Genomic DNA, 20,313 nt, shown 5'->3' with positions numbered 1-20,313 from the left:
CTCTCCACACCTCCTAAGTCAGTCCTAATGGCAGATATATTCTTTCTGAACTACTCATTAATGAAGTGTTTAAGGAGACTACCATGTGTTTTTCCCCATTTCCCTAAACAAGTTTTTACAAGACATACTTTCAACATTGGGTTAAAAGAAAGTATTTTTTATTTACTCTACAACTCAACTTTAGCGCACTCAGTCACAAGTTATCCATCCCTGCACTATTATCCATGCAATCCATTGTTTTAATATATAGAATACATTACAGATTGATGATACAAGATACTGTGTACCTAGTTTAAAAGATTCATACAATATTAATAACACCTTATATTAAGTATAACCAATGAAAAATATATCTGAACTTACAAAGAAACAGAGGGAGTGAGAGAGGATCTCCCTGGCCATCTAGTCTGACCCCCAGCTCAACTCATGTAATCCTCCGTGATTACAGGATACCCAGAGGTAAAAAAGTATGTTTGCAAACTTTAACATTTACTCTTCCATTCTTGCAAATGTTCTACAAAGATGATATAAAGTCATTACTAATTTAGGACACAATCCTCTGGCTGATAGGCACTGTCTAGACATCCTTAGGAAAATTCAGAACTGCTGTCACTGTGCATGTAGTTCTTTCACCACCAGATGCTGCACCCAAGTTGCAAGTGCAACTGAGGCGGGCGATGCAGGCGAGGTGGAGGAGCAAAGGTCTGCTGTGAAACAAAGAAGCACAGGTCCCTCAGCCCCTCCTCCTCATACGCAGAGGTAAAACACTTAAGATGCCCAAATACAGCCATCTAAATTTTTGAAGGGGAAGAGAAGCACAGAAGCAATTTTCACCTCCATCCTCTAGTCCTCCATTAGATGCCCATCATCCTCCAAGTTCAGAGAGCTATAAGAAACCACACTGGATAATGCTTTTAAGATGTTAATTTAAAAAATGGTGCAACTCTATGGAGGAACCCTGTTGTGTTTGAAGCAAATTCTAGACAGCTGAATGTTATAGAAGGCTTTTTATTATTCATTTTAAAATAATACTGCATTGAGATCAATGGTGTTTGGTTCCTTATTTTGGTTTACCAATTGTTCAACCTATGGTCATTCCAGTTAAAGTCAATGCAGACAATATGAGTTATATCTGATTTTAGACCTACATATAATAGATGTACTTAAATTTAGGGACTTTAATTGGGCTATTTTCACATACAACCCATTGTAGCCAATTTTTTAACCACAGGTAATGTCCACTGGCTCATTCACTCACATCTGCCATCTCCCACATTAACTTCCTACTCCCTTCTCTTGTCAGAATTCCATCAACATTAACCAGAATGTTGCAACCAGGACTAGCAAGGCGGCTTTAAGGATGCCTTTCAAAATTTGGTTAAAAGTTAACCTTGACTAGCATTGATACACCACTATGCATCTGCTGGCAAAGAGAAAGTTCACAGAAAAGTAATACACAACCCACTTCCAGTCTTTCAACCATGGTTAAGAGATCACAGTTACATCTGCACCAAGATTTAAAGTGTTGTATTACACTTCGTGTTTATTTACAACAGTTCTTACTGAACTTACAGAATGTGAAACACTTCTGAAAATTTTCTTCCAGTAGATAAACCTTTATATGCACATGAAGGTATGCACAGGCATCAGCCCCACTGCAGAACATGCCTCCAAGTAGCACAAATAAAATGTTTACAAAAAATTACTCCCAGCCCAACCAGATTAAAAGAAATGCACACTGTCAATGCCACCCTGTGGTGCATTTGTTGTGGCCATATAACATGCACAGGCAGCAACTTCCAGAAACTGCTTTGATAAATCATATTATTTAGACATAAAAATGTAAGCAAAACTGTCCTGGATCAGACAAAAGACCCACAGAGTCCAGCATTCTGTTTCCAGTGACCTAGCATATGCCTATGCACATTCCATAAGCAGCCACAAGCACAACAGCTATTGTAAAGAAAATTTATTTTGATTCCTTTCCTAATGATCACTAACATGGCATTTACCTTTTTCACAGCAACCACACATTAAGCCAAAGTTTTCATCAAACTATCCACCAAAACCGCAAAATCCGTTTCATTGTTAATCACCACCAGCTCACACCAAGGCATCTTTGGCTGTTTGTCAGAATACTAGTTTGCAGAGCAGCCTCTCTCAACAGTGAGCCCTCAATTTTTTCCCCACTATATTCCCCATTATTCCCATTCACCGTGGCCAATGGTCAAGGATAATGGTAATTCAAGTTAAACAACATCTGGAAATCTAAGACTGAGAAACATTGCTGTAGTGTTGAGTAAATTCTGTGCATGTGCTCTGGAATCTCTGAAGAATGCAGAGGATTTTGAGTATTGTTCTAAAATTCACATTAATTTTAGACAGAACTGCCTGTTAAACGTCAGTGAAAGCCTGTATGAACTGAGTGCAACCCAGAATATATCCAACACTCCTCTGTCAACTTACAGTATAGGAAACTTGTAGCATGATGTCTTGGGAACCACGCTAACCTTCCATAGGACACAAGCACCTCTTCAAACATGGCTTTAAAACAACTAGTAAAAACATAACATGTGTTCAAGTAACTGGTTAGCTTATAAAATTAGTTCTCTTTTATTTTATTTGCACTCCTACAATATTCATCTTCCTCATAAGAGTTTTATATGACTCAGTAGTTACTGGAAATAATTTATTGGGATTATTCACTTCCACAACATATGTGGTATTTTTTCTTAAATACAATTTGATCACCTGAATTTTAGGTATATACACACCCACTCTTTCTGTCTTTTACCCAGTATTCTAGGCACAAAAAAATGAACTCCACAGAAAATTTAAGGAACTATTATGAAATCTTCACATTTCCTTAAATTCTCCTTAGAAGCAGTCTAAACCACTTGAAGTAGGGATGGGGGAGAACAAGCAAAAAAGCTGGTAAAAATTTAAAAAAATATCTTCAACTGACAATTGTAAAATATCATCTGTGTTATAAATCATTGTCAAAAATTGAGCAGAAACATTACACAAAAGATTGCCTATCTTCAAACACCCTATCTCCTACAGAAGAGATATCTAGCATTCCATGTAAGCAAGCATTTCCCTCAGATGATGTTTATTATCTTGGGATATCAGCTGTAAAACAAAACTTCAATGGGGCAAAAGGGCACCACAGAACTCCATCTATCTCAATTCTCCTTCACAGAAGAGGAAGGAAAACTTTAATCACACCATGTCTCACACCAAAACAAAGCACTTACTGTGCGAGCACCACTTGGGGACAAAGTTCCACTGGGCAGGTATGGGCTTCCCAGCTCTGGGATCATCAAGAAGGGGTAGCTTGGATAAGGAGGTCCCTTAAAGAAGCCTCCATCTTGCTGTCTTCTGATTACTAGGGAAGAAAGAAGACACATAGCTAGAGACATTCAAACAAATGCAGGAGAATTTGAAAGCTTTAAGTTTTTTTTTAACATCAGGATTCTTAAGGGACTAGCTAGAATTACAAGTCAAAGAGAAATTAGTAGTGAAATTCATAAACCATGTAAGCCTGCATAAGACTTTTATGTACCCTATTTTACAATCAATCTCCACTCTGGACTTAAAACAAATTTACTTGGAACAAATAGAATGTAATTCAAAGATACTATGCCCATGCAACTTAACTGTATGGTGTTTTTTTCTATGCATTTCAGTGGGACTTACCAGTAAGAATGGCTTACAAGAACTAGCATGGCTTACAATCAGATGTGATGGGAATTACAGTCCAAGTACATCTGGAGAGTTACAGATTTCCCAACCCTACATTTAAGGCCATAATTTTAAGCAAAGACATCATGCTTGTTAACAGCTGGTTTCCTGGGGTGCCTGAACATTGCCTTCAGCCAATCAAACAAGAAATCCTTACAAAACCAAATAGCCCCTTTTTTCCTTTAAAGACATAAATTACTAACAAAATCATTAGAGAGATACAAGCTCTGAAAACCTTATTCGGGACACATTTGCAAGGTTGACCTGCATCAATAAGCTACATGTAATTCAGTTGGGTATATGGGCCAAAGGCAGGTAGATGCTGACATCACTGTATTCTAGAGTAATTTATCCAGAATAACTGCCCTCCATAGTCATACAATAAGTAATATTGATTATAACCTCCTCTAAGAACTAACAAATACATATTTAGATTATAACCCTAAACACACTTACTAAGGAGTAAATCTAACTAAACTGAATAGGTTTTTTCCTGAATGAAATGCTTAGACTGCACTTTAAATTTCTTTACAGGGCATTTTACACACATTTATTCCCAAATAACCCCACTGGTTTCAATGGAATTTACTTCCAAAAAACTGTATTTTGAATTGCAGTCTTAAATAATTTGTGGATTGTAATAATTACAAAACATCTCTGAAAAACCCGAAAGTTACCTGAAAAGTCAAAATACGAATGGGGTGAATTTCTGCTCCCCACTGCAAGACCTTTGATCTTTTTTCTTTCATGCATCCTCAGTTTATTCATTTACTTAGCAGTAATTCCTGTGGCCAATAGGGCTTCGCAGTGGTTCCCTGTTGTATATTTATGTCACAATAACTCTGTTAAACCTTAAACATTTCAAAGTATTTGCGTAGGTTTACTCAAAAGTAAGCCGCTCTGATTCAGTGGGGTTTACACAAAGTATGCACAGCACTGAGTGCAGAAGTTTGGTAACAACGCCGCCCCAGTCCTCCCCTCGATCCCAAACGCATTTTAACAGTACAGTTCTACGCAGAGCTAGGAGACACCCATAGATTGCTACAGGATTAGGCCACAATCCTATGCTCGGGAGTAAGCGCCACCGAACTCAGTGGGGTTTACTTTTGAGTAGATACGTACAGGATCTCATCGTCACGAGACGCACCTAAACCTGCCTACGGCCTTACCGATTTCACTGGGGCTTACTCTCGGGTAAGTGAGCAGAGAGGTGCAGAGACGACAGCACGTCTGAACTTATGAAGTCAGTCCCATGCAGTGTCAATGAAACTGAGCTCCCACGGCAGCCTGGGAACCTTCCGACGGCGGCTCGTGCCGCCGCCGAAAGCAGAGCGCCGCACGGATTTCAAACCGCGAGGCGAGGCGGCCCGGCCCGGCCGGCCCGCTCGCTCGCCCGCCGCGGCCGGGATCAGGGCCAAGAGGGGGCAGCAGCGCGACCGGCGGCGGGAGGCACGGCCAATGGAAGCTCCTCCTCGTCCCAGAAAGTGAAGGGAAGAAATCGAGGAGTCGCGGGAAGCGCAGTCGTCGTCGTCGTCATCTTCCTAGGTCCCTGGGAAGGGAGCGCCATGTCCCTCCTCCGACACCCCCCTACCCCAAACGTTGCCTTTCCCCTCGTTTGTGGGGGAGGAAGCGAGGGGAGAGGGATCGCTACCTTCGGCTGGAGAGTCCCGCGGCTTCTGGAAACTTTCCCGGGGTTGCTGAGGCGGCCTCTCCGCCTGTGGTGGTGAGGGAAGCAGGGGGGAGAGACAAAAAGAGGGGCGGGTTGAGCTGGCGGCAGAAAGTGCCCCCCCGTAATACCAGCCTTTTCTCCTGCGCTCCCCCCGCCGCCCCCGCCCCACTGCGGCCCCCCGCCCCCCCGAGCGCGGCCGCTGCCCCCTCGCCCGTCACTTCTCGCCCGCCCGCAACTTTTACCTCCGAGTCGGAGCCTGAGGCGCTGCCGCTCCGGTTCTCCGACTCGTTGACCAGCGACGACTTGAGCTCGTCCAAGTCGCCGTGCGCCGAGCCGCGCCCCCCGGCGCCCTTGTCCTGCTCGTCGCCCTCGTCCTGGAAGGGGATGAGCTCGTCCGGGGCGCCCAGGTCGTCGCCGCCGCCGCCGCCGCCGCCCCCGGCCGGCTCCAGCTGAGGCATCGCGCGGCGGGGCCCCGGTGCGGCGGGGGGCCGCTCCCCGCACCCCGCCTGCCTCAGCGCGGCGGTGTCCCGCCTCAGCCCCGTCCCGCCGCCGCCGCGCCGCCGCCGCCGCCGCCGCCCAAACAAAGTTTTGACACTCGCGGGACAGGGAGGGGGGCGGAAAAGACGGCGGCGCCACGGAGCGCTTTCCTGCGGCGTCGAGGGAACGGGAGAGGCGGGAAAGGAGGAGAGGCTGCGGGAGGAGAGGGGGCGGCCCGGCGGCGGCGGCGGCACCCCGGGAAAGGCGAGGGGGAGGCGAGGGCGGAGGGAGGTCCCCGAAAGCCCCGGCGCGGGGTTCCCTGCGTAGCCCACCCGGGGAGGGTCGAGAATGAGAACGAGGGGCCGGGGTGGAGGGGGAGGAGCTCCGCTGCAAGCTGACACCCCGTGCGAGGAGTGGGGGAAGGAGAGGAGGGGACGGGAACGCCCCCCCACCCCACCTTCGCCGCCGCAAGAGGAGGACACCCCCCACCCCACCCCCGCCGCCGCCGCGGCCACCCCTCCCTCCCTCGCTCGCACGCGCCGCCTCTGCCACTTTCGTTGGGGACCCCCCAGCTTGGCGCGCTGCTCCGGCCGCCCCTCCCGCCGTGGGGCCGTGCCCCCTCCCCACATTGCACAGATGTAAATAGGCACTCGCACTCCCCGCCCTCTCATTCTCCCTTCCGCGCTCCTTAATTTTTTGCAAGTATTAGACAAACAACATTACCACTGAGGAATGAGCTGGGTGCGGTGGCGGGGGGGGGATACCAAGAAGGGGGATAGACTAGAAAGGGCAGGTTGTGCAGAAATTGGGGGTTTTCTCCCATTCTTGATGCCAAAAAGGTCACCGTTTAAGCCCCCACCCCCACCATCAATACATCGCTAAAGGTTCTTTGCTGACTCCTCTGTTGTGCATTTCAACAGGCTTTGTTAAGCGATTATTGCAGCCTGATCCAAGGTTTCTTTCGGGATTAAGGCTGCAATCCTAACTGCACTTCCGGGAGAGAGAATCCCATAGAATTCAAAAGGCTTGCTTCTGAATAGACCTGTTTAGGCTTGTGCAGCGTAGCCTTCTGGTTTCAGTGGGACATTGTCCCAGGCATAGAATAATCTTAATGATATACATGTTGAACCCAAAATAAATCTAGCTTGAATTCAGTAGGGCTTAAATGCCAAGCACACATGCTCGGAAATGCACAAAGGATCTGCTACACTTCATACAGAATCTAAAACTCAAACACATTCCTCAACTTTCCTTGCTAGATAAGACATACAAGGAGGTTACGGAAGCAGTGCCCAAACCGAGGTGTACTGTGTATACATCTGCATGTGCATACATCAGAGCAAGACGATGTATGGAAAGACTATCAGTCTCCAGATTACTCAGATTTGAACTCCGACATACCTGACCATTGGCCATGTTGGCAGGGGCTTCCAGGAGCTGAAATCCCCAACAGCTCAACATCTACATTTTGCCCACCGCCACTGCATTAGCGTTCAAATGCATTTACCTCTTCAGCTCAAAGATGTACATTCTAAAGATCTGTAAGAGTGTACTGATGTTTTCCTGTCTGAAAAACCCTACTGGTAACCACATTTTTCAAAGACTTCCCCAGTGCTGGGACAGAATTTTGCCAGCAACACCAATGGAAAATGTCTCTAGTAAACCTCCTGTCTTCCCCCATGTGTAATGCACACAACGTCAAACACCCCGCATTAATGATTGAGCTGTACCCCTAGGAGTAAACCCTGAGCACCCCATCACACCACCTCCACACTGATCCTTCTTTTCTCCATAGTCTTCTCCATGATTTGGCTCTATTAATTCTTGTGCTTAATGGCTAGGTAACACCTGGAACTAACACTGGAATATCACTAGCACTATAGGGTTTATGTTAGGCAGTGAATGACAGCAGAAAGCAGAAAGTGGGTCTGTTCTGAAAGGTGGACCCACCCAGGCATCTTGTCCAAGGGGCCTGCAGAATTTGGAACCACCATGATTTCAAGGGATCATAGAGCAGCCATGTTCTCAGCCTAAACTTTGCACTGGAGACAAATTAGGGAGGAAATCTGTTGCTCTGTACACAGAGTAAAAGTGATTAATAATAAAGATTCCATATGGGGAAGTATTGTGAAAGGAAACGTTCTAAAAAGGCCTATATGAACACAACTTATGACTCCAGCTTTGAAAATATGCCATATTAAATTCCACTGAATACTCATGAGTATTTTATGGGCTTGAGAACTGGACTCTAAAATATTACTGTGTGTTTTCCAATGCAATCATCAAACATGAGTTGTGTGGTCAGGGTCTGAAACAGAGACACATGCAGAATATTCTTCCTCCTCTATAAAAGATTTTCAGCTCAATCTTATGCATGATTACTGAAAAATAATTTCCTAGAATTTAGTCCCAGGTATGTTTACCTGGATAGGAGGGCATGTTGGAGCATTTCCACTCAGAGGGTTGTCATTGTCCACAATGATTTGACAGCACAAGTAAACAATGTTCACATAGGATTGCAACCTCAGTATCATAAACAAATTATTTGATTTTAGCATTTCTATATTACTCATTAGCAATGGGTTGGGGCCTGGTAGTTCTTTTCATCCAGCCTCCTGGGACTTGGGGGGTACATGGAGAAAGGGGCATCTCTGTGAACAGAGAAAATTGAGTGATCTGCTCAAGGGGCAAGAAACTAGATCTCTTCGTGGTCAGATTACTCCTTTCTTCACATGAAGGAAGGGAGCCACAGGGATCGGTTGCATGCCATTATGGACATAGAAAGAGGGACAGCTTTTCTCATTGCATACTGTGAACATGTGTGTGTGTGTGTACGCACGCACATGTGTGAGAGAGAGTATAAATAGTGTGCGTGCGTACCTTGAAGCAAAAACAAAGTTTCCCACCCCTGAAGAAGACCCGGCAATATCAATGGTACATATTTGTTGTGTGCAATAAATCCCTAAATCCTAATAATTTTGATGAGTTTACACTAAACATAAATCTGGATCCCATATCTGGGTGGTGTATGATTTTTAAAATAGAATTTAATCCAAATCTAAAAACATAGAAATATGAGATGAGATCCAATAAAAACAAGTTGAAGCAGCATACCAATTTTTGTCACGTTATCCACTTGGATATTATTTTTGCCAAACTTGAACTTTTGTTAGGGTTCTGTCTGAAAGGGTTGACTTCACACGAGTAAAATGTTTGCCCTCAGCACTCAGGAAAGCCAGCCTGTCTTACAGAGATTGATGCCAGCTCTTTGGTCACTTTACGATCAGCAAATGCAGAGCGGCGGTCTGGGTGCCAGAAGTGGCACGAGCAAAATTGTTCCCCACAAGCTCAGCTGTCATGCACACTGGATATACTGCCACCAATGAACTCATGACTTGCCATGTCAGGCTACAGTTCTTAGAATTCAGTTGTCCTTCCACCTTTTACCAAGGATGGACAAACCCTCCAAATGCTTTCGCCCACGACCTTCATCAACCCCAGCCGGCACAGCCAACGATGAGAGCCCATGGGAGTTGTAGGACAAAATATCTGGAGGGCCACAAGTTGCTGTTCTCACTGTATACTCTTCCACTCACTGGATACACCCAGGAGTATCCCCCTGAGCAGCCTTGCTTCATCAGCTCTGGTAGTAGATTCCGGTCTTAGAAGGAACCTGTTTGCTTTTTGGTGTGCTGATGAAGTCGCTGCATATATTTAGCATACAGACTGGATTTGGGAGTTTTTAATACTTTGTCACAGGTTTACCTTGGTGTGGCAACATGCTGTTACATAATGACCTTGTTGTCTTTTAGACACAGAAAATGTTAAAGCTCACAAGAAATTCACTGGAGTTCTTGCCAGAGTTAAATGGTAGGACGCTGTCCACAACAAATTATGAAACTGCTTTCTAATTGGCTGAACTGAGCAAAAGTTGATTGCACCCTAGGTAATGTTTTGCATGCCACAGAGTTCCAGCTAGCATGCCTGATACTGACAACAGGAATTCGTCAACGTCCTATTTTCTTGCTTTTAAGCGATGAACTTGTTCTAAACTAGTTTTATGTTTCTTAAAAGGTTTTAGTGGGTGTGAGTGGATGGGCATTGAACATGATAGCCAGGGTCTGTATTTGGGCCATAAATCTGATCTAAAAACTGCTAAAAATTGAACATTTTGTCTGTTCAGCCTGAGGGAAGCCCCCTGGGTTTTGCTCTTTCTGATGTCATTGTTAAGCATCCAGGCAAATGCTGCCAGGAGCTAGAGGGGCTTTTGCTCCCGGTGGTAAAAAGGGGAGGGATCAGAAATTTCAGGATATCATATATGTGACAGTGCTTCCAAACACTTGGCCTTAAGGTAGCTTTCTTTTTGCCTGCTGAATGAAATCCTGCACATCTGACACAGGCCCCTTTTCTCTTCCAGAGAATTCTAGGGCACATGCAGACATGTGTCACATTGGACCTGTGGTACCACTGGACCTCTGGGGCAAAGTTCATCATGCCACAGTCCAAGGGCACCCAGATCACCACCCAGAATCGTAGAATAGTAGAGCTGGAAGGGGCCAAGAAGGCCATGGGGTCCAACCCCCTGCTGATGCAGGACACCAAGTCACGCCATCCCACTCAGAGGGCTGTCCAGTTGCATCGTGGATGCCTCTAGTGTAGGAAAGCCCACCACCTCCCTGGGCAATATGTCCATTGTCATACTGCTCTGACAGTGAGGAAATTTTTCCAGGTATCTACCTGCAATCTGGTTTCCAGTAACTTGAGTCCATTATTTCATGCCCTGCACTCAGGGATGATTGAGAAGAGATCCCGTCCCTCCTCTTTGTGACAGCCTTTCAAGTATTTGTACAGTGCTAACATATCTCCCCTTAGTCTTCTCTTCTCCAGGCTAAACATGCCCAGTTCTTTACCTCTTTCCTCATAGGGCTTTTTTTCCAGTCCCTGGATCATCCTTGTTGCCCTTCTCTGAACCCTTCCCAGTTTTTCTGTGTCTTTTTAAAACTTTGGTGCCCAGAACTGGATACAGTACTCCAGTTGAGATCTGACTACTGCTGAGTAAAGAGGAACTAGTATTTCATGTGATTTGGGAGTGACACTTCTATTAATGCAGCCTAAATAGCATTTGCCCTTTCTGCAGCTACATCACATTGTTGGCTCATATTTAGCTTGTGATCTACCGACAACTCTAAGATCCTTTTCTTTTGCAGTATTGTTGAGCCAAGTGTTCCCCATCTTGTACTGATGTATTCGGTTTCTTATTCCTAAATGGAGGACTTGGCATTTGTCCTATTCATTCCGTTATTCTCAGCCCAGCATTTTAACCTATCAAGGTCACCCTGGATCTTCCCCATCTTCCAGGATATTGGCTATTCCACCCAGTTTTGGGTCATCTGCAAATTTAATTATCTTTCCTGTACTTCTTCATCTAAATCATTAACATAAATTTTGAAGAGCAGTGGGCCCAGGACAGAACCCTGTGGCACCCCTTCTGTTACCTCTCCCCAGTTTGAGAAGGTGCCATTGATAAGTACTCTTTGAGTCTGATTTTGGGGGCAGTTTTGGATCCACCCCATTGTTGTTCTATCTAGCCCACTTTTTGCTAGCTTGCTAATCAGGATGTCATGGGGCACTTTGTCAAAAGCTTTGCTAAATTCTAAATAGATTATGTCCACAGTACAGGCCCAGCTCCAGCTCTTGGGCCGATACTGCTTGCTGCTGCGTCCTCTCTCATTATTAGAAACATTTGATAATGAGGGGGTGGCCAGCTTGCAATGCATGCAGTTACAGGTGTGCTTTTAATTATTTCTGTTTTTTTTTTTTTTTAAAGGGATTCTCTTCTTTCTATAGCCAAATGGTGCTTATTGTAAGTGTGATTAGCACCAGGGCAGCAGAAACTGGTTTTATTCCTGTAGTCATGATGGTGTTACTATTTAAGCAAGTTTAAAATGTGAAACCACACGTTTAGTTGTTGTGTGCCATCGCTGTCTCCGACTTAGGTGACCCTATGAAGGAGAGCCCTCCAAAATAAACTATCCATGAGAGCTCCATTCAGCTCTTCCAAGTTGGAGGCTGTGGCTTTTTTTTTTATGAATTCCATCCATCTCATATTTGGTCTTCCCTTTCGTCTTCTGCCTTCGACTTTTCCTAACATGATTGTCTTCTCCGGGGAGTTTTGCCTTCTCATGATGTGCCCAAAGTAGGACAGGCTCAGTTTTTTTCATTGTTGCTTCTAGGGAAAGTGGTAGAATTTATTTATTCAGGCTTGACAAACAGTTGTTGTTTTTCCAAAATTGGAATGTAGAAGCAGTTGTAATGCATGCAACACATAGGGTTATGTGGCTAGAACACCAGAAATGCTAACTGTGCTTTACAGCACAATACACGCGTTTGTCTAGAGGGGAATGTAAGACCATTAAGGAAACAATCCTATGCATGTTTCGACAGAAATTCATACAGTTCACAGAATACTGAGGTTTGTGGACTTTCTTCTGTCTAAACGTGTAGGATTCTGTCCTGTGATAAGGCTTTAAAATTACTTGGCCGCACAACTACCACGGTACACCTTTTGAACTTCTCTTTTCCTCTGAATGAAGAGGGAAGGAGGACTGATGAATGTTCTGGTGGCATTGGGTTGAAACCATGCATTCATTGATCTGAAAACAATGCCTCTTTATAGAGGGGTATATCTTCAAACCACATTTTAAGAGGTATGTCTGCCTTCACCCTGAGCATGAGCTCCAAAATGTATTTATTTATCTATAGGTATGTGTGAAACTCTTATCAAAAAGTATGTTCTTGTTGCATCATATTCTTATCACATTATAGCATGCCTTTAAAAACAGAACAGTAATACAATGAAATCTACGACAAATCTGCAACACAAAGCAATATCACAGCTCAGAAGTGAAGCACGTGGTTTGTATGCAGAAAATACCAGGTTCAGTTCCTGATATTTGCAGTTCAAAAAATAATAAAGCAACAGGTCACAAGTGATATGTTAGAACAAACGATATTGAGCAAGATGGACAAACAGTTTGACCTGGTGTAAGGCATTTTATATGAACACAAATGGAAAGAGGAACTGAGTCAAAAAGTTTTGAATTATTTACACTGAATTATATCTGATGTCTATGCTTATGTATAATACGCTATGTTCTAACTTATATTCCACCCATTTATTGTTGAAGTTCTCCAAGTGGCTTACAGATTACAACAACGACATGATTTGGACTGAATAATTGTTTCTATAGTGTTTTATTTTGTCTTTTTCTTAATCTGGCAGGGATCCCACATAAGTAATGTATTATTATTATGCTTGTGCCTTTATACATACAGGGTTGTTTACTGAATTGAAATGTAAAATATACAAATTAAGTATATTCCATTTTAAATGTTTATATATATTAAAATATTTGTGCCCTGCTTTTCAATTTTGTAAAATAATTTAGAAGTTAATAGTTTCCTGTTCAGATAGACACATGTATGGGAATTGGATAGTTATGCCAAAGGCTTCATGAAATTGCACTAATTATTTTCATATCACATTGGAAGTGTAGTGCTCTTCATGGTCCATACCACATTTTGCTGATTTAAAGATTTATTCAATTCTGTGACTGTCCTCCATTTGTAATAAAGTACAAAAAGTCTAATACCATTTTTCTAGTAACATTCATTATGAGGCCTTATAGATGACACCTAAATTCAGACATGCGCTACCACCCCCTGGTGGCCAAACCTTGTTTTCATGAGGGGTAATTAAAACAGACCAGATTGTATATTAATTTCCCATGAAGGTGTATTTATTTTTGCCTTTGCCTATTTGTGACATACAAAACTTTGGAGTTTGGGGGAATCACGGTCAGTTTCCACATGAGAATCTTTCCACAGGCATCGCTCTCTGCTCATATGACTGAGTCCAGTTTAATGTTGGAAGCAGGTGTATGGTTTTCATTTTCACTTCGTTATTTTAGTCAGTCACTATCCTAGAGAAACTGAGGCTACAATCCTATACACACAATGGGACAGCCCCTGGACCACTCCGGGAGCAAAGCTGATAGCAGCATCTGGGCTGCTGCTGGGGGTGGCCTCGGCTGATTTGGCCACACAATCCTGATCTCCTTGCAGACAACTGGCAGTCAGAATCCTCACAGGACAGAGGCTTTTTATAACTGCACTCCTCCAGCCCTGATGTTCACGGCATTTCTGGCTGTCTCATTTCTCTTGATGAGCAGTATCAGCACACTTCAGTTTGCTCTGTTTAACCCTTAACATCCATTGGGGTTTTCTGGCACAAACTTCTGCTTAAGCCATCAGGTTTGCGCTGAGCTCATTCCCACTCTACTTAACATGAGGCAGCCTAAAACACTGAAACTAGTAAACTGAAATGGTTTAAAATATAATTCCCTTTTCTCAGGGAATCCAGAAGGTGGAGTAGAGGGCTGCAAGTCTCAGAATTCTTTGAAAAAAGTCAAGAATTAGTATAAAAGCAAGTTACATTTGCAACCTAGCTAGGGCCTCACAACACTGTACTATACATACATACTCAAAAGTGAGTCCCATTGTGTGTATAGAATTGTAGCCTCAGTTTCTCTAGATGGAATAACTACTAGCTAAAATAATGAACTGAACATTAAAACCATTAATTTTATTGTATTTTTCCTCAAATGGCCACTTAATGAAGTATTGAAAAGAATCCACAAAGCAATAAAACAGTTGTGACATATGTAAGGCATTTCTCTATTATGCCTGATAGTGCTATAGCATAGTCAATATAAGGGGACTTGAATAGACAAAGTTGCATTCATGCATAATAAGCCAGGAATCCTGGTTTAATAAACCATTACAGGAGCAACCCAGACTGAAAAGAGGTTCGTGTTTCACCATCCTGGCCAAGATTCCTAAGCCAGCCCTAGTTTAAAGCTGATTTAACAATACAGTCTTATTTAAGCACAATAAACTGCAATCCTAAATTCAGATACAAAGCTAAACTCTCCCTGTCTGGTTTGTTTAGCTGTTCATGCTAGTGAATCCATCTGCTCTGTTATTGTGCAATTGCTTTGCTTTATTTGCATTTATTTGAGGCAGAGAAAATCCTCTGGTTTCAGTTTACTAAGCTGCAAGAATACATGGTCAGAAATTCTCCATATCCTTTCTAGTATTTCTTCTGGTTCAGAAGATGCATTTTATAGGTTTCTGTTTTTTTCCAGATATACAGTGCAAAGTTAGCCTTGGTTAAGACACCCACAGTTGTACAATCTTTGTCAGAGATTTTAAAGGGAGGTAGAAGGACCTAGACAAACTCCCCACCAGATGGGCTAATCTGCAAAGGAATGGTAGAGAACAAGGAGTTTGTTCTAGCGTTCTGGGTTGCTGTTCACCCTCTTGCTGCTTGAGTCAGTGATGTCAAGCCTGCTGTATGGATGCCACAGGTACGCAGGGGTGCGGAAGGCTCCAAGCCCTGGCTACAGCATGCAGTTCCCTCTCTCTGCTTTTCTCCATCCTGCACTGCTGCTGCAGCTCAGTGGACTGGTGTGTGTGTTGCGCATGTGCTATAGTGGGCACCAGAAACTGTAGCTCAGACCCAAAGAAATCTAGTGGCACTAAAGTCCCATTAAAATCCATGGGGCATACAGTAGTTACAACTAACACTGTACTGATGTCCGTAGGACCTAAACAAGACACACTTTAGAGTTGAGCTTAGGATGCTTTCTAGTTGATGTGTTGCATGCTTACCAAAAAGACTAGCCATGCTCAGCTCAGTAATGAAGCAAGAAACTTGAAACTTTTCAACCTGACTTGAAAATGGGAAGTCAAAAGAGAAGTGAATGTGAAGCAGCTAGAGCCGTCTGAAGTAACCTTCCTTCCCACTACAAACTTTTCGGTCAGTGGCCTCCAAAGTTTCAAAAATGTAGATCTGATTTATAAACTGTTTTCTCTTTTGCATTTTCATCCACCACTACATTTTTTGACCATGAAACTAAGGGAAGTTCTAAGGTCATTCTCGCAAGTTCAAACATGCAGTTGCAAATGTATTGCATTTCATTTATTACATTTCTCTGCCACCCAATAACCAAAGATCTCTGGCCAGTTTACGAAGATTGAAACCCTTAAAATGCAATATTGTGTATCACAGACTGAGCAGGAGGGGCAAATCACAAATGTGGTACTTCACATCTCTGCATCTTAGTTAGAAATCCCCTCATCAATTTTATCTTCTGAAGATTTCCTCAATCTGTGCCCAGATGCATTTTTCATCCTCACATTCCTACCCTGTAGGACTTGTGATACATTCCACCAAGCATGGAATGCATCTGAGTCGATACACACATTTGAAATATGCACAAACAAAATGATTACATTTCAGAAATGTGTACATACAGTCTTCTCAATGGGTGGATGTATACAAAAGTGCTCAAAATTGGAAAAATGTGTGCACAACCCTTTTTTCCCATATATATATTCCCAGAGGGCAGAATCTAATGGTGCGTACATCCACCTGTTCTCTTAAATCCCACAGATTCTGTTGCCCAAAATTTCACAAGTTGTACAGCAGGTCCAGTGGATTCCTTTGTACAAGCAGAAGCCAACATTATGCAACAGAGATGTAGCATTGCCCAAAGAAAGCCATGGAATGAGTGAAAACACTTGTTTGTCGATTGGGTCAGGTCAGCAGGGATCTGTTACAGTAGCGCCACCAACCTGACCCATTCCAGAAATGAGCATTTTCACTTATTTCTGCTCTCCCCCAGAAGCACCAAATTTTCATTCCACAGTTGGCAATGGAATGACCAAGGTAAATGCACACCATTTGATTCTGCCCAGAACTGGGCTGTCTTGGAATGGACCTGGAGGTTGGAAAAGAAGAAATCCGTGGAATTACTCTAGGCAGATCATCCCATCCCTAATTTTCATAGACTTTTGCCTGGGGTGGGGAGTTGTCATTTTCTGTTGCTAAGGATAACAACAGTTTGGTACCACACTATTCCTTGATCTTGTGGAAAGAAGACAAGGCAGGAGTCCCAAATCCCATCTGTAGAGAGCAAGGATCAGTGTGCTAATGATATGACTGTAACAACTCATGAGGGAGACTCCTTCGGGTCTCAGCAAGCATTCCTACAGAGAAAGCAGCCCCTTAATCCCACGCAGGATATGGCACCTTTGCCTGGATATGCTGGCTGTTTTCTTTTTCTAATGTTTGGATGGAACAGGGTATGTTTTAGTCACTGTTTGTCTCGGCTCGTTCCATCTCCAAAGCCTGAAGCCACGAAGCAGAAGAAAAGCATTTGGTGTTGGAGCATGTGTCAGGAGCAATTCTTGATTGACAAATTGGTGCCCCAATGGAGCTCATTAAGCCCAAGCTTGGTTGTCTCCTGGGAAGCCTGAACACTGGACCCCTGTTACTCTGCTATTAGAATATTTTGACTCCTCTATTGATCAATTGAATGTGCCCTTTTTCCCTACAGTATTAATTCTGCTTGGAGTCGCAGATGCTTTTCCTGCTAATGAAGAACCTCGGCATGAGGTCAACGAGAAAGGTGGGGTGGCCCATGCTGAGGACCTCAGGCAGAATGCAGCTGTGATTATTCATGAAGACCTGTCTGTCTACACATACCCTTCTTATCCCCTCTTCTTTGCAGCATGTGAAGGGAGGGGGGGGTCTACCTGCCTCTTCAGCTGCACATTTTTCGAAATGAATTAAAGCTTAAATAAAAACTAAATCAGTAATTTTTCTGTGGAAAAATTAAGAACGATAAAAACATTTCAAAATACATAGATTGCAATACAATAGTGTAATTGCACTGTACATGTGATGCAATTCCCTTATTAGACCAATTCAAAAATTACAAAAAATAAGCAAGCTTTTGAATACTTCGGATCTCTTCACCAGGTGAGATGTAAAAAAATCAGGATGGTGGGATAGGGAAAATGTTGGGCAAAGGGGCTGACTGTTGTGGTCAGGGACTGGGTTCAGATAACACAATAATCCACATTCAAAGGTTGAATGAGGGTTGCTAAACTGAGTTGTTGTTGACATATGGGCTAATGTGTTGTCTGAACACAGCTAAGGTAACCATGGTGAACAATCCACCATAACATGACTGCACCAAACCATGGATTCTCTTCATGGGCTGCTTGTTAACCACGGCTTGTTAACACAGTTGAGTTCAAACAATAGGATAACCCATGATTCAACAATGACCCACACTCAACCTTTGAGTGTGGGTTATCATGCTATCCAAACCCAGTGTCTACATGGTCAAAGTCTTAAGATGATACAGAGGATGGGGGCTGCGGTTGTTTTCAGCTTTCAGGTTTCAGCTTTCCAGATCACTGCCAAGAAGAAAGGTGTCAACAACTGTAAAACTTCCATTTTTGAAAATATAACATTCGAACTGTTTCCAAATAATTACAGATATCATTTGCTCTGGGCAGATCCAGTTGTCATGCGTTGCAACAATTTAGGTGCTGTCTTACATCTTAACAAAGAAAAGGACGTGAAGGCTTTTATTTTAGGGGGTGCATAAATACACATTTCAAGTGTCCGTAGGTACCGGAAGAGATGAATGAAAGAAAGGCAGGCAGGCAAGCAGCCTTCCATTATATCCTGAGGACTCAGAAACTGAGAGATCTAAAATTAACTCAACATGTACAGCTGTGCTTCTCAAACTTTTAGGTCATCATGCCCTAATGGGGAGGTCAGTAGCAATTCACATACTTTCCATGTCGAAGGCACCAAGGTCAACTCCTGGCATCTCCAGTTAAAAGATCCCAAGCAGCAGGGCTGGGAATATTTGCCTGATACCACAGGAGGCTCTTGGTGAGAATCTGGGGAGGCACGGCCGATCAGAAGAGAGGCTAATAGGAGGGGTGCACCAAGAGCCCGATGCAGCAAAGAGCAGCCCTCGAATTCAAGACTGTGGCTCTGACAAGTCACCATGATTCATCCTGTTTCTCTCTCTCGATTGCATTTGCTTTAAGACACTTCCTGTGTTGTTGCATGTTACCATCCACAAACAGCGGGCTCCATCTCTCAAATGTGACCTCACCTGCAGAATGGAAGTTTACCATGAGGGGGGCAGCCTGGGGACAGGTCAAAAGTCCTACCACTCCGAAAACAGGGATGAATGATTCCTGAGGCGCAGGATGGATGCGCAGATGAGTGAATCGTTGAAGGCGGTTTCAGCTAAAAAAGCATGACTGGGAGTACGAGGCCATGCTGTGAGAAGCATCAGGAAGCTCATAATCACCCTTGGACCAGAGCCCAGTGGCCTACAGAAATCCCCAGGCTCAACACCTATTTTTTCTCAGCAGCACCTGGAAAGGCTCCTGCTGATTGCTGCCAGTCGGTGTCCAGAGTGCAGGGTTAGAGCTCCCAGTGGATTTACCCAGTGTCCAGCAACTTCTTGGGTGACATTAATTTTGGGTAGCTTGACATCCGAGTTCCAGGACAGGGTGGCAGAGCTCAGGCCCCTGCCTTTCCCATAGGTTCTCGGGCAAGCGACTTTTTTGTCTCACGCATTGCCTTAAAGGAAACAGGTGTTTTGCAGCTGACTGTGACCTGCACAGCAGCCATTTTGTGGGCATGCTTATGACGCTCCCCCCAAATGCCCAGTCGCCCAAGGAATTTGGGAGCCCTCCTGTGGAAGGAGGACCTTGAATGCTTGAAAGCACTCTAGGGAAAAAGGCTGGTAAGGAGAAAAGGCAAAGGAGAGATCAGCACCGATCTGCCACAACAGCTCATCTATATTTTCTAAGCTGGGCTGAGGCTGGGAACAATATTGTGGGTCTTACTGCAGCAGAACTAGCTGCCCCAAACTCTTGCTCGAACAGCAGCCTCTGCTCTTGTTGCTGTGGCAGCATCTAGTGCCCGTGCACCCTCATAACTTGGAGTGTAGGCGTGGGGGCAGCTTTCTCCCACCTGGTGCTACTGGCCATGTTGGCTGGGAATTATGGGCGCTGCGGTCCAACACATCTGCAGGCACCAGCTTGAGAAGGCTGCCTGCCCAGGCATGGAAAGTGATCGCTCTTTCCCCCCGAGGCCTTGCAGCAGAACTCTCTGCATCTCTGCTTATTCCTCTCTGATGAAGTCCAGGTAAGCCTTGGCCAGAGCTCCTAAGGATGCTGGATTTCTTTTCTGAAACGTACAGATGTGCCCAAGCCTGGCCTTCTCTGCAGAGCAAACTTCCGAGGGCTCTTGACGTTCTTGTTATGGATGCAGTTTGAATAAATATCACCACTTAGCAGCTGTTTGTGTCTGGTGGTTTGTCTGTCCCCCCAGCTGTGTGAGAAGGCCAAGCATTAGGAATGTTAATCCTTTCAAAACATCTTGTCAGCAAGAAGAATGTGCCTTTTCATGTAGCCATTGCAGCAAATTTGTCTGGTATTTATGAGGGGCTGGAGACTTTTCCCAAACAAAAACCTTG

The 20,313-nt window shown here is 44.0% G+C and overlaps 1 protein-coding gene across 1 annotated transcript in view; it reads right to left on the bottom strand.

Annotated features, from left to right (window-relative positions):
* Positions 1-5,871, bottom strand: part of TCF7L1 (transcription factor 7 like 1) — an 82,486-nt gene extending 76,615 nt beyond the window's left edge. Inside the window, exons 1-3 of the mRNA XM_044437395.1 lie at positions 5,656-5,871; positions 5,396-5,459; positions 3,258-3,388 (exon numbers count right to left, since the gene is read on the bottom strand). Coding sequence (XP_044293330.1) covers positions 3,258-3,388; positions 5,396-5,459; positions 5,656-5,871 — 411 coding nt within the window. The remainder of the gene's footprint in view (positions 1-3,257; positions 3,389-5,395; positions 5,460-5,655) is intronic.
* Positions 5,872-20,313: the final 14,442 nt, after the last annotated feature.

The sequence above is a fragment of the Varanus komodoensis genome, unplaced genomic scaffold, assembly GCF_004798865.1.
Source record: "Varanus komodoensis strain SLA01 unplaced genomic scaffold, ASM479886v1 scaffold30, whole genome shotgun sequence".
Taxonomy (NCBI): domain Eukaryota; kingdom Metazoa; phylum Chordata; class Lepidosauria; order Squamata; family Varanidae; genus Varanus; species Varanus komodoensis.
The sequence above is the reverse complement of the archived record's forward strand: the minus strand, read 5'-3'. Positions and strand labels throughout refer to the sequence as shown.